The sequence below is a fragment of the Solanum pennellii genome, chromosome 1, assembly GCF_001406875.1.
Source record: "Solanum pennellii chromosome 1, SPENNV200".
Classification (NCBI taxonomy): Eukaryota; Viridiplantae; Streptophyta; class Magnoliopsida; order Solanales; family Solanaceae; genus Solanum; species Solanum pennellii.
The window spans coordinates 1,617,692-1,630,535 of NC_028637.1; the positions used below are offsets into that span (position 1 = coordinate 1,617,692).

The following is a 12,844-nucleotide window of genomic DNA, read 5'->3' on the forward strand; positions in this document are numbered from 1 at the left end:
GTCTAACATTATTTATCTAGCAAATGTTCATTTTTTCCCCTCAAGAAAACTTTATTTATCTCCAATAAGTGAGAAATCTTCAATTTATAAAATTTAGTCCATATAAAATTTTATGACAATATCAAACTTTTTCATTTGAACGGTTCGATTTTTAATTTATTATTTGAGTGGTGGTAAGATTCATCTATAACATCTTGAGATAACATGAAGTGATGATCGGCAAGGTTCAAACATCAATGTCAAGTGCAAAAAAATATTGTCAAAAGGGTGGGAGAGTCAATCTATATTTCATGTATAGGGACGTACTTGATGTATTGGGACGTTGAGTGATGTATACGAAATCGAGATGTGATGTATCAGGACGTTGAGAAATGTATCTGAAATCGAAACATGATGTACCAAGATGCTTTGGAAGGTATTCAAATTCACCAAATTTACTAGATTTTTGTAATTTAATAAAAATCAAAATAATATATAATTAACTTTTAACACTATAAGATATATATAAAATAATTTTACATAATTAATGACAGTCAAAATTTGAATTGTATTATGTAGAAACAAAAATGATTCTTTTTTGGAATTCCAATATATCATTGGGCCTAAGAAGCCCAATCCAGTTTATTGTTGGGCCCAAAAAGCCCATTTCAGTAATACCATTTGGACCAAAAGCAGCCCACAACCCAACAAAAAAATTATTAATGTTTTCCTCTAAGAAGATATTACATTAACATATAATACGTAAATATGTCCTTTAATTTGGTATCAATTAATATTTACGTCTTTCAATTTGGATACATATAAATAAACACTTAAATTTATACATATTTGAACAAGTAAATATATATGTGTCCTATATGATATAATATATGTAGAATGTCATATAGGATGCAAATTATCAAGTAAAACGTTAAATAGGACACGTGTCAGCTATATACAAATTTTAAGTGACTACTTGTGCGCATACACAAGATTGAAAGATATAGATGTTAGATAAGATCAAGTTATGTCTTATACATATTATATTACTGATTAATTTTAGTGTATATAGACATATTATATAGGTAAGCAGAGTATAGTAATTGTGATATAGTGATAAATATATATTTTTTAATTATATATTTTAAATTTGTACCTTATTGAGTATGAAATCGCCTTACTCATAAATTGCTTTACCCATATGATTTTTTTGTGTGAATTTAGATTTATCCGAATTTTAATATATGTATCAAACATCACGTCAAAGATAAAAAATAAAGTAAGATAAAGATTTTCTATTTTTGGTCATATTTGACACTTACAACTATATAGGATTACGAAGAATTCTACTCTTAAAAGACGATAAGATGTATAACGTATCTCACGTTGTTTATGCAATTGGAAACACAAACTTAGATTGATAAATAATTTGAAAAAGATATGTTTTTAGATTAGTTATGTGTATTATTATTATTATCGTACATTTAAATTTATCTAAATTTTAATACCAATATCGGTTACCAAGTAAAAAAATAAAATTAAAAAGTACGATAAGGATTATTTTTTTGGTCATATCGAAAACTTACGAGTTACAATTATTATTTATAAATCATCGAGTGCACAAAGTATATCACGTTATTTATGAAATCCAAAACACAAATTTTGAGAATTTATTTTTTTTAGATTTGTTATTTATTACTATATAGTTTAATTATTTTAGTTCTTTGACTAAACAAAGCAAAATTACCAATTTTTTCTAATTTGCCTTTCTCTTTGTTTGGTGAGGTGAAATAGAGCTAGGGCAAAAAGATTGCTAAATACAGCGCCTGTAACTCATTCTTCTTCTTCAGTTACACAGGTATTCTCCTTCATCTTCATCTTTTTTTGTATTTTAATCTTTATTTCAGTGTTTTTGATATCTTAATTCAATAAAGTTTGCTTTTTTATATCTTTTAGTATTATTATCTCTATCATTGGTTTAGGTTTTGTTGAAAAGATTGAAGCTTTTTGTTGAATTCAGTTTGGTTATTGATTCTTGAAAATTGGGTTTTTTTCTTTTGATTTTTTAATATGAATTTGTGTTGTGGCCAATCAATGAGGTGATTGAGAGGTATCTGTTGAATTAGTTGAGGTGTGCGAAAGCTGGTCTGAATACCACAGATATGAATTTTGTGCTGTTAAGTGTTAAGTGTTAACTTTTAGTGTTACCATATGCTATTGCTTTTTGTAATATGTTTTATTGTTGGATAATTTCCCTTCTTTTTTTGTGCTGGTTCTGCAATGGGGTTTTTGAGTTTTGCTGTTTTTGAGTTAAGTTGCTATTGGTTGAGCTAAATCACCTTCATGTTTTTGTTTGTGTTAATGTTTTTCTTGAAAAGATTGGTTCTTTTTGTTGAATTCAGTTTGGTTATTGATTCTTGAAAATTGTTTTTTTTTCTTTTGATTTTTTAATATGAATTTGTGTTGTGGCCAATCAATGAGGTAATTGAGAGGTATCTGTGGAATTAGTTGAGGCGTGCGAAAGCTGGCTTGAATACCATAGATATGAATTTTGTGCTGTTAAGTGTTAAGTGTTAGCTGTCAGTGTTACCATATGCTATTGCTTTTTGTAATATGTTTTATTGTTGGAAAATTTACCTTCTTTTTTGTGCTGGTTCTGCAATGAGGTTTTTGAGTTTTGCTGTTTTTGAGTTAAGTTGCTATTGGTTGAGCTAAATCACCTTCATGTTTTTGTTTGTGTTGATGTTCTTCTTGAAAATTGGATTTTTTTTTTACAATATGAATTGTGCTGTTAATTGTTAGTGTTACTATCTGTTGCTTTTGCAATATGATTTAATGAGTTGAGGGTCTATCGGAAATAGCCTCTCTACACACAAAGGTAGGGGTAAGGTTTGCATACGTTTTACCCTCTCGAGACCCCCACTTGTAGTTTTGTTGTTGTTGTCTTTGTTTTGAAAATTGGAAATGTTATCCGTTATGTTCTTTGTTTGAGGGAAATGTTATCCGTTATGTTCTTTGTTTGAGTTTTTCTATCTCTCATTTCGTGAAAGTTTGCTCCTTTATATCTGTGAGTTTTGTTTTCTCTTACCATTGGCTTAAATTTTCTTGAAAAGATTGGTGCTTTTTGTGGAATCTAGTTTGGTTATTGATTCTTGAAAATTGGGATTTTTTTGATTTTACAGTACAAAATTCGTGCTGTTAACTGAAAGTGTTACCATATGCTATTACTTTTGTAATGTGCTTTATTCTTGTTCCTTGAAAAAAATTCCCTTAATTTTTGTGCTGGTTCTGCAATGGGATTTCTGAGTTTTGTCATTTTCATGTTAAATTGCTACTATTGTTGAGCTAAATCACCTTCATGTTTTTGTTTGTGTTAATTGTTTGAGTTACCACATGTTATTTGCCTTTTCAACATGCTTCATTCTTATCCCTTGGAGAATTTCTCTTCTTTTTTGTGCTGGTTCTGCAAAAGGATGTTTGAGTTTTGCCATTTTTGAGTTCAATTGCTACTATGGTCGAGCTAAATCACCTTCATATCTTTGTTCGTGTTAGTGTTTTTTCTTGAAAATTGGGATTATTACCCATTTACGTCCTTTTCTTTGAGTTTTTTTATCTCTTATTTTGGTAAAGTTTGTGCCTTTTGTACCTTTGAATTTGTTATCTCTATCATTGGTTTCAGTTTTCTTGTAAACGATGGGTCTTTTGATTAATGATTCTTGAAAATTGGGATTTTTGCTTTTACAAGATGAATTCGTGTTACTAACTGTTAATATTACCATATGCTATTGCTTTTACAATACACCCCTTGGTTAAAGATTCCCTTTTTTTTTGCTGGTTCTGCAAAGGGTTTTTTGTTTCATTTTTGAGTTCAAGTGTTACTGTATGCCATCTTATTGTTAAGTTTTAACTGGTACAATTGTTCTTCATGCTATGATTTTACAGTTTACATTCTTGTTGCCCTTGAATTTTTTTGTTCTCGTCCTGGTTCCTACAAATAGATATCCTGATTTATTTCTGTTTTTTGGTCCTTGCCTTGCCTTTTTGTTGCCACCTGAAATTGTTGCGTTCTTCTCCGTTGTGTGCCTTTAGGTATTTCACTTTTCTTTGAGTTTGTTGCTGTGCAATTGTTGACACCTTCTCCTAACACCCCACACTTGATTATCCGCTGCAGTGTAGACATTGATGATGGCAAAAGAAGAGCCAAACTCTGCTTCCGTTGTTATAGAAGGAACATCTGAGGTTCGCGATGATAATGAAACGGCCAACGGGTCTGCTTCCTCACTGCAAAAGGAGGTTGAGGAGAAAGTTGATGGTTTGACAGTGGATGAGCCGACGACAGGTACACCTTCAGTCAAAGAAATTCTAAAAATTTAGTACCAGCTTAATTGCTTGTGAATGAATGAATGAAGGAATGTATTTTCCTTTATTTTTCAATTTCATCTATTTCTTTTCCGCTTGAGAGCCCGAATTTACATTTTCTCACAGTCTTGCATAGATTACTGCAGTTGCACATTCACTTTATCTAGAGTGGTGGAACTTGAAAGGCTTGGAATGTGAAGAATTTTGTCATTGTGGGATTTATTGTAAACATGGTTGACGTTAAACTGGAAGAATTATCAGATGTCTTTCACCGAACAGCTGAGAATGTTTAGATGCCATAACCTATTAAAAACGATAAAAATCTAAAACTAAAGAATGTTTAGATGCAATTGAAGGTTGAAATGGCAAAAGAAGAAAGCGAAATGAAAATCCTTGCACACACTTATAAAATGCTGAACTACTTGGACTCTCGATAATTAGAAGATCATCAAAAAAGTTACTTTAGATAATGGGCTGAACATTTTCATGCATATAATAATGGACAAGAGCTGTTCAAGTATAAGCCTAGAATTCATGAAACAAGATGTTGGTCTTTCACTACTCATTCTTTTCATTTTCGTTTGGGATGAAAACCAACCCTCATGGATGTAGCGCTCTTTAACGATGTAGAAGTTTAATTGGATAGTAGGGTTCAGTCTGATGGAAAGCTTCTGAAAATCGGTATTCAAGCTAATGCTTTTGCACTCAAATATAAACTTGCATTAGATAGAAGGTGCAGTTCTGATGGAACTAACTTCTGCTAAATGGAGATTTGATATTCAAGCTAATGCGTTATAAATTTAAATAAGAATGTGTTGAACTTTTCATATTTTGGTTCTAGGGAAATGACATGTATTTTGTTTTGCTAGTCCTGTGCTTGAAGTCAGTTGTATGATTTTGTGCTCTTTTTTCATAATCTGGCCTCTGCCCTCGTTTCCCTTTAGGTACTAGATCCATTTTGTTGCCTCTAATTCCTGTGCCTTTTATTTACGATTTTACAGAAGCTGCAAAGAAGAAGAAGAAGAAAAATAAGAGCAAGTGAGAATTGCTCCAACCCTCGAAACTCTCTTGTGCTTTTCCTTTAGAGTCATGTTGCATTTCTTTGTTTGCAAATGCAGGAAAAAGAAGGAGCCAACTCAGCAAACTGATCCACCTTCTATTCCCGTAGTTGAGCTTTATCCTTCTGGTGAATTTCCAGAGGGTGAAATTCAACAATACAAAGATGAGTACGTACACTTGAATTTACGATCTATTGTTATTGAAGCCATTCCATTGGGCTTTTAGTTTAGAGTTTCGACTAATATTGAAATCTATTGAGCACTTAAAAAGAAAAAGTCTGATGTTCCTTTATTTTTCACTCTTAAAACTTCAACTGCATTTTGTCTATTTAAATTTGAGTATTGGGATGATTTATGTTTGATGGTCGATGCAGTAACTTGTGGAGGACTACATCCGAGGAAAAGAGGGAACTGGAGCGCCTGGAAAAGCCAACTTATAATTCTGTTCGTCAAGCAGCAGAAGTTCATCGTCAGGTCAGTACCTATGTCCATACACGCTGGCTGTTCTCTTACCAATGATAGTCGTAAGACAGTCAATACTTAAGTTTCTTGTGGATTAAAACTTCAATTGTCAATTACATTTCATATACATTTTCTTTTTCCTTAATTCCAACCCTCAGGTTCGGAAATACATCAGGCAAATTGCTAAGCCTGGCATGTTAATGATTGACCTGTGTGAAACTTTGGAGAATATGGTTCGCAAATTGATATCAGAGAATGGTCTTCAAGCTGGTATTGCGTTCCCTACAGGGTGCTCATTGAACTGGTAATGCAACTTTTTCTTGTCCTGTTGTCTGTTAAATGAGAGATTCATTTTGATTTACTAAAAAAATGTGATACTAATGGTAGCGTGATTTAAAGTATTGTCAGTTAGACGGTATCTCAAACAGAATTTAGCAGTGACCTATTTCATGTCCGCATTCTCTTTCCAGTGCTTACTTTTTTTTAAAAAAAAAAAATTGTCAATCTTTTTCTCTTACTTATTGCAGGGTAGCTGCACATTGGACCCCCAATTCAGGAGATAAAACTGTGCTTCAGTATGATGATGTGATGAAGTTGGACTTTGGAACCCATATTGACGGTAATATTATAGAATGCTTCATCTGTGTAACTATGTTAGACATTAAGGTGCTTTTGGTATGTGATTTTATGGTTTATGGTATATTGATATTAGTCTCATTATCTCTTTATATATCAAATTGTTTGTTTTTTGTTTTGGAAAATGGTACAGTAGCTCTGGTCATGTTATATCAGGTGCCTCGTAGTGGTGTACGAAAAAGAACTATATTGTCATAGAAGTGATTGGCATCTACATTGACAACATAATCGGTGTAATCCTACAAGTTAGGTCTCGGGATTGTTGTGTATACGCAGGCCTTGCCCCTACCTTGGGAGGTAGAGAAGCTGTTTCCGATAGACCTCAGGCTCAAGAAGATTGACATCCATATGGAGCTTTAATATTGTTCAACAATCCATCTGGAGGGATTGTTGACCCCCTTTCACTTGCTCTATCTGTCAGTGTTCACTACCATTCCGAACATAGTTCAGTATTTGAGAGGAGATTGGATGGGTGGATAAAAAACGGATCTTTCTAAATCAGGTAGAATCACCCTAATAAATAAGTACTAATCAGCCTCGTATGTACAACAACATACCCAATGTAATCCCATAAGTGGGGTTTGGGGAGGGTGGAAGGTAGAGTCTAGAGATGCTGTTTGCGATAAACCCCCGGCTTGTCGTGAGCTGCTGGTTCTTATTCAAAAAACATGGGAAAGAGGATGTTACCAACTTCTATGAAATAGTTTTTATTGCGAGTTATGCCTACTTTCGCTGAGTTGTCCATAGTACAGTGACAGAAATCATAACAGGCTGGCGCATGTGCAGTTCTCGTCATTGTACAATTCTCCTAAACTAGCCATATTGATTCATCCCTCACGACCCAGACCATGTTGTGGTCCTATCTCTAGTCTAATAGTATTGTTTTCACCATTTCCTATTACATACTGAACCACCTTCTTGCATTAAAGCAGTTTGTTCTAAGCTTTATTAACTCACACACTCTCATTGTTATCAATTTTAGTAACGAGGTGATGGTTTAACCTGTTATTTCTTGCAGGACGTATTGTGGATTGTGCATTTACTCTGGCTTTCAATCCTATGTTTGATCCACTACTTGAGGCTTCACGAGAAGCCACTAATACTGGCATTAAGGTGAATATTTGTTAAAATAGGAAATAAAATTATGGAAAATTGGAAGTTTTTCACCCAAAAGGGCTTCTAGTTTATTGGAAGCGTTGACAAATTTTCGGGAGCATTCATGGCTTGATTTTTTTATATAGGAAGCGGGAATTGATGTACGCCTTTGTGATGTCGGTGCTGCAATCCAAGAGGTTATGGAATCCTATGAGGTTGAAATCAACGGGAAGGTATTCCAAGGTACGATATCTGAGAAGTATGATAACTAGAAAAAAACATTTATTTCTACTTTGTTTTGTTAAGACCAACGTCATGGCATCAGAGCGTGGAGAAAAGGACCTAATATGTTGATAAGCGAAGTAATTTAATTAGCAGGCGTCTATATTGAATTGAGAATTCTGACCAATGTTGTCATTGGCAGTTAAGAGCATCCGAAATCTGAATGGGCACAGTATTGGCCAGTATCAAATCCACGCAGGAAAATCTGTTCCGATTGTCAAAGGAGGAGAACAAACCAAAATGGAAGAGGGTGAATTTTATGCAATTGAGACTTTCGGATCAACAGGTAGTTTGTTTTGTTTACGCGAAAGAGTAATATAACTGGCATATCCAGGATACATGGGAGTGACAAAACTGATTCTCGTCTCGTGTCTCCATATATTAGGGAAGGGATACGTGAGGGAAGATCTAGAATGCAGCCATTATATGAAAAACTTTGATATTGGACACATTCCACTGCGGCTACCCAGAGCCAAGCAACTGCTGGCAACGATTAATAAGAACTTCTCCACATTGGCATTCTGTAGACGTTATCTAGACCGCCTTGGCGAGACAAAATATCTGATGGCATTGAAGAACTTATGTGATGCTGGAATTGTTCAGGTACGTGACCTCAAAGCTAACATTCACGTGTTTGGCTCAATTATGACACTTGTAGCATCGTCGTTCAATGGTTCCTGTTCTATCTTATGCATAATTTCTTATGTTATTTTCATTCCAATCCTACTTTGATTACACTTCTTTTGATCCGAGTGTATCGGAAACCACCCCTCTACTCCACGAAGGTAGGGGTAACGTCTGCGTACATCCTACTCTCCCCAAACCCCACTTGTGGGACTACACTGTGTACGTTATATGATCCAAAATTTGAAGTTCTGCTGTGTTTTTCTTTTCTTTTGGCAGCCATATCCCCCACTTTGCGATAACAAAGGTAGCTATGTATCCCAGTTTGAGCACACCATTTTACTTCGTCCGACTTGCAAAGAGGTTATATCAAGAGGCGATGACTACTAACGATAGAAATCTCTTGTATGGTTTGTATTAAACTCTTGTTTATGTATGTTTCTCGTCGCGTAGCGTTGTACTTCTGTGAGGATGTTATCTTTGCAACAGGAAAGAATGTTACAAAACTATTTAGATTAAATTCCATATTTGCATAAATTTTGAAGGTTGGAAGAAAAGTTTTTTTTCCCCAAGCAATAGTAACTTCATTATTCATATTACTTACACTTGAATGTTGTGTGACTCCTTACTATAATGACAGTTCGGTGCACAAAGCATCTCGTATTTACATAGGGTTCGATAAGGATTGTGATGCCTTATTATAATGACAGCTCGGTGCACAAAGCATCTCGTATTTACATAGGGTTCGATAAGGGTTGTGATGAAGACAATTTATTCTAATCGTCACTCGTTACGAGTATAATCTATTCCTTTTTGTTCAATGTATGTGAAATTTGTGCCTTTTTGTAAATTTACAATCAAGCATTGTATTCACATGATTTATAGTTAAAGGTGTGAGTATATTCTATTATATTTTGAAATTTAAACATTATTACACTTTGGAATATATAAAAATAAAAGGGTTGGTGACTTGTTCCAATTATATTTACTTATAAACAAAACAAGACCTAATCCTCAAATGTAAACAAATCCAATATATGTATATGATATTTCATTTTGTGGATCACTTGTTTTATATTATACTAATTATATCTTTGTATAATATTATAATTTAATTATAGTACCAATTATCATATGCCACCAAACACAAAGATTCTTCAAAAAGAATATTAGAGATCATCCCATCAACTTCTCATTCCTAACCCCAAAAAAATATGTACTCTTCCATCGGTTTCATTTTATGTGACACTTTTCGTTTTTCGAGAGTCGAACGATTTAATTTTGATCGGACATTTGTCTATGGATTCTTCAAATTTTTTGAAATGAAATTTATATATTTGTATACTACGTAAAAAGAGTACTATAAGTCACAATAATTGATGATTCAAAATGTTAAAAGGATTTATGAAAAATTTACGGTCAAAGATAGACTTGTTTGAATTTTGAAATGTGAAAAGTGTATGAAACGAAGGAAGTATCTTCTGTGTTTACATCGACTCAATAATTACATAATACATATATTCATATACATTATAATTGTTAAATTATATAGTAGCTCAAATACAAGGCTTGACGAAGCGATTATATTCCTATCATCAAAATTTCGACATGATTCATTTATATACAGTTACATAAATATATATTATTAAAATTTGATTGAAACTGACAAATAAAAACTCTAACTTTTAAAATAAATATCTCGAGACTTCAACTTGATTTCAATAACTAAAAACACAATAGCTCGTTCTCATTGATACATTTGTGAGTCTAGACAAATAGGGGCGGAGTCACCTAGTAAGAAGGGGTTTATCGAAACCCCCTTCGACAGAAGATTATATTATTTATACATGGTAAAAATAATTTTATATGTATATATAGTAGATTTCGAACTCCCTTCGGCTACTTCATGTGTCTAATTCTATATATTTTGAACTCCCTTATTGAAAATTCTTGCTCCGCTTCAATCATCATATAAATTGAATTCAACTGACATTTTATAGACGAATCGAGACGTTTAGATACGCATAAAAAAACTGAAGTGCTTACTTGTCAACTGAGATCACGTAACGTTTGTGTATGTATTATGCTCAAATTTATAAATGTTTGTTGGACAAAATGACAAAATGTAATAAAAACGTGACCCCCATTACCAATTTTTTTAATTATTGTCTATTTTATCTTTCTTATTTCTAAGTTTCAAGGGTTTCTTTAATGGGACCTTAGCATTCATTTCTCTTATTTTCATGGCAAAAAATATCAGAGCTTTAATCTTTCTAATTTATGGAAATTTTTTCCCTTCCTTTTGACCCATTTTCCAGGACATATTTCTAATTCATTTTTGAGGTAAATTTCTTAATTAATAAAACAAATGTGATATGAAAATTGTAGTTTATATTGATCTAGTTTATGAGATTGTAATTGTTGTGTTTATGGATTTTTTTTTAAATTTTTTATTGCACATTATTATGGTTTTTCTTGTGGTGAATGTAAATATGTGAGATTTCTTTGTTGTTGTGTTAAAGTTTTTAGCATTTTTTTCAAGATTTTTCATGTTGTGAATGTAAATATATGAAATGTCTTTGTATTTGTGTTAAAGTTTGCATCTTTTTGAAGAATTTTTTATGTGGTGAATGTAAAGATATGAAATTTCTTTGTATTTGTGTTAAAGTTTGCTATCTTTTTGAAGAATTTTCATGTGGTGAATGTTAATGTGTGAAATTTCTTTATATTTGTGTTTAAGTTTCCATTTTTTTTATGACAAGGGAAACCCGCATCCGCTACCTTTGGGTGCGTACAGGTAAAACCCCCGCTCTTATGCAATAGGTCACAAGCCATATAGGGGAGGCAATTTGCACTAGGCAAGCTCGGTACGACGAGCTCGACCTAGAAGGCGAACCCCTGCATTCGGTAAGGGGTTTCGGACTTGAGACCTCCAACATGGAAGTCCCAAGCCCAAACCATTTTCATGTGGTGAATGAAAATATGTGAAATTTCTTTATAGTAGTGTTAAAGTTCACATCTTTTCAAGATTTTTCATGTGGTGGATGTAAATGTGTGAAATTTCGATATAGTTGTGTTGAAGCTTGCATTTTTTTTTCAAGATTTTTCATGTTGTGAATGTAAATATATGAAATTTGTTTGTATTTGAGTTAAAGTTTGCATCTTTTTCAAGAATTTCGATGTGGTGGATTAAAATATGTGAAATTTCTATATAGTTGTGTTGAAGTTTGGATTTTTTTCCTATGATCTGATAATTGGAGGACTTCGATGTATGTATGCGCACAAATTGAGAATTGTCATATAGTGATTTTATTGAACTAATATGTATTACACTGAGGATTGTTCATTTTTCTTCGAAATTCTCGAGTGTCTTAGTGTATTGTACTTTGGTTTGAGCATTCATCAATTATCAATGGAGTTCTCCATGCTATGCTGGGGGACTATCTGATTTTTCTTTCCTTTTCGAGATATCAAGTTAAACGGTTTTTGGGGCTTTGTTGCATATGTAAGGTTCTGGAAATGGACGACGAGCTCAAGAAAGGGGAGAGTCATATCACATCAGCTGCAGCTTTTGTGGAAGGAGGAATTCAAGATGCCTGTGATGATGCGTGCAGCATTTGTCTGGAAGCTTTCTGCGATAGCGATCCTTCAACGGTGAACACTATGAATACTTCTAGCACAAATGTAACTGCTTATTAAGTATAGGATTGAAGGGGAGACTTCCGAGCAACAGTAAAGTTGTCTACGTGTGTTCGGGCTGTGGAAGCAGCCACTAATGCCTGCATTAGGGTAGGCTGTTTACATCACACCTCCTTCGGGTGCGGCTCTGCTAATGCAGGATGCTTTGTGCACCAGGCTGCTCCCCCCTTTTTTCTATTAAGTATAAGATTGTTTTGCTCTCTTTTTACCGCGGTGTTAAAAACTGCTTACGATATCTGGTCTGTTGTTCAACAGCTAACAAGCTGCAGGCACGAGTTTCACCTCCAGTGCATCCTCGAATGGTATGGCGTTGCACCAATATCTTTTTTTTTTTTTGTGAAGTTGATTTTGAGAACGTTAATTTACTGCTCTTGTTATTTTGCATTCAGTAGCTTATTGTTGTTGTCTGGGCTATTAAAATGTCATTTGAAGATTCGAAATCGGGTGAGAAGTAGAAGAATGAACTTAGACTTGATAACTTTTGTGACTGTCCTTTTCGGGAAAGGTGTGGCTAACTGGCTATTGGAAATGTGAGTTGGGATAGCAAAATAGAGAAGTAAAAACGATTTTTTTTTGGATAAGCGTGATTTCTAGGCAAGCTTACACGCTCCTCGCATAGGTATCAGATAACTCTATCCCCCCCCCCCCCC

At 33.7% G+C, this 12,844-nt stretch overlaps 2 protein-coding genes across 4 annotated transcripts in view; both read left to right on the forward strand.

Annotated features, from left to right (window-relative positions):
* Window positions 1-1,622: 1,622 nt before the first annotated feature.
* On the forward strand, window positions 1,623-9,068 carry LOC107008244 (methionine aminopeptidase 2B-like). The gene is made up of 12 exons (XM_015207192.2): window positions 1,623-1,837; window positions 4,151-4,318; window positions 5,340-5,376; window positions 5,457-5,564; window positions 5,771-5,870; window positions 6,017-6,162; window positions 6,386-6,477; window positions 7,513-7,607; window positions 7,736-7,832; window positions 8,014-8,157; window positions 8,257-8,474; window positions 8,775-9,068. Exons 2-12 carry the CDS (start codon window positions 4,162-4,164, stop codon window positions 8,883-8,885), a joined length of 1,305 nt encoding a protein of 434 aa, XP_015062678.1. The 5' UTR covers window positions 1,623-1,837; window positions 4,151-4,161; the 3' UTR covers window positions 8,886-9,068.
* A 1,611-nt stretch (window positions 9,069-10,679) lies between these two features.
* Window positions 10,680-12,844, forward strand: part of LOC107025714 (E3 ubiquitin-protein ligase RHF2A-like) — a 6,082-nt gene continuing 3,917 nt past the window's right edge. For 2 of the 3 annotated variants that reach the window (XM_015226541.2, XM_015226493.2), the window contains exons 1-3: window positions 10,683-10,838; window positions 12,006-12,149; window positions 12,450-12,496. In XM_015226541.2, the coding sequence (XP_015082027.1) occupies window positions 12,015-12,149; window positions 12,450-12,496 (182 nt within the window). In that variant the 5' untranslated portion in view covers window positions 10,683-10,838; window positions 12,006-12,014. Of the gene's footprint in view, window positions 10,839-12,005; window positions 12,150-12,449; window positions 12,497-12,844 lie in introns of all 3 variants that reach the window. The other variant, XM_015226617.2, reaches the window with a different exon arrangement.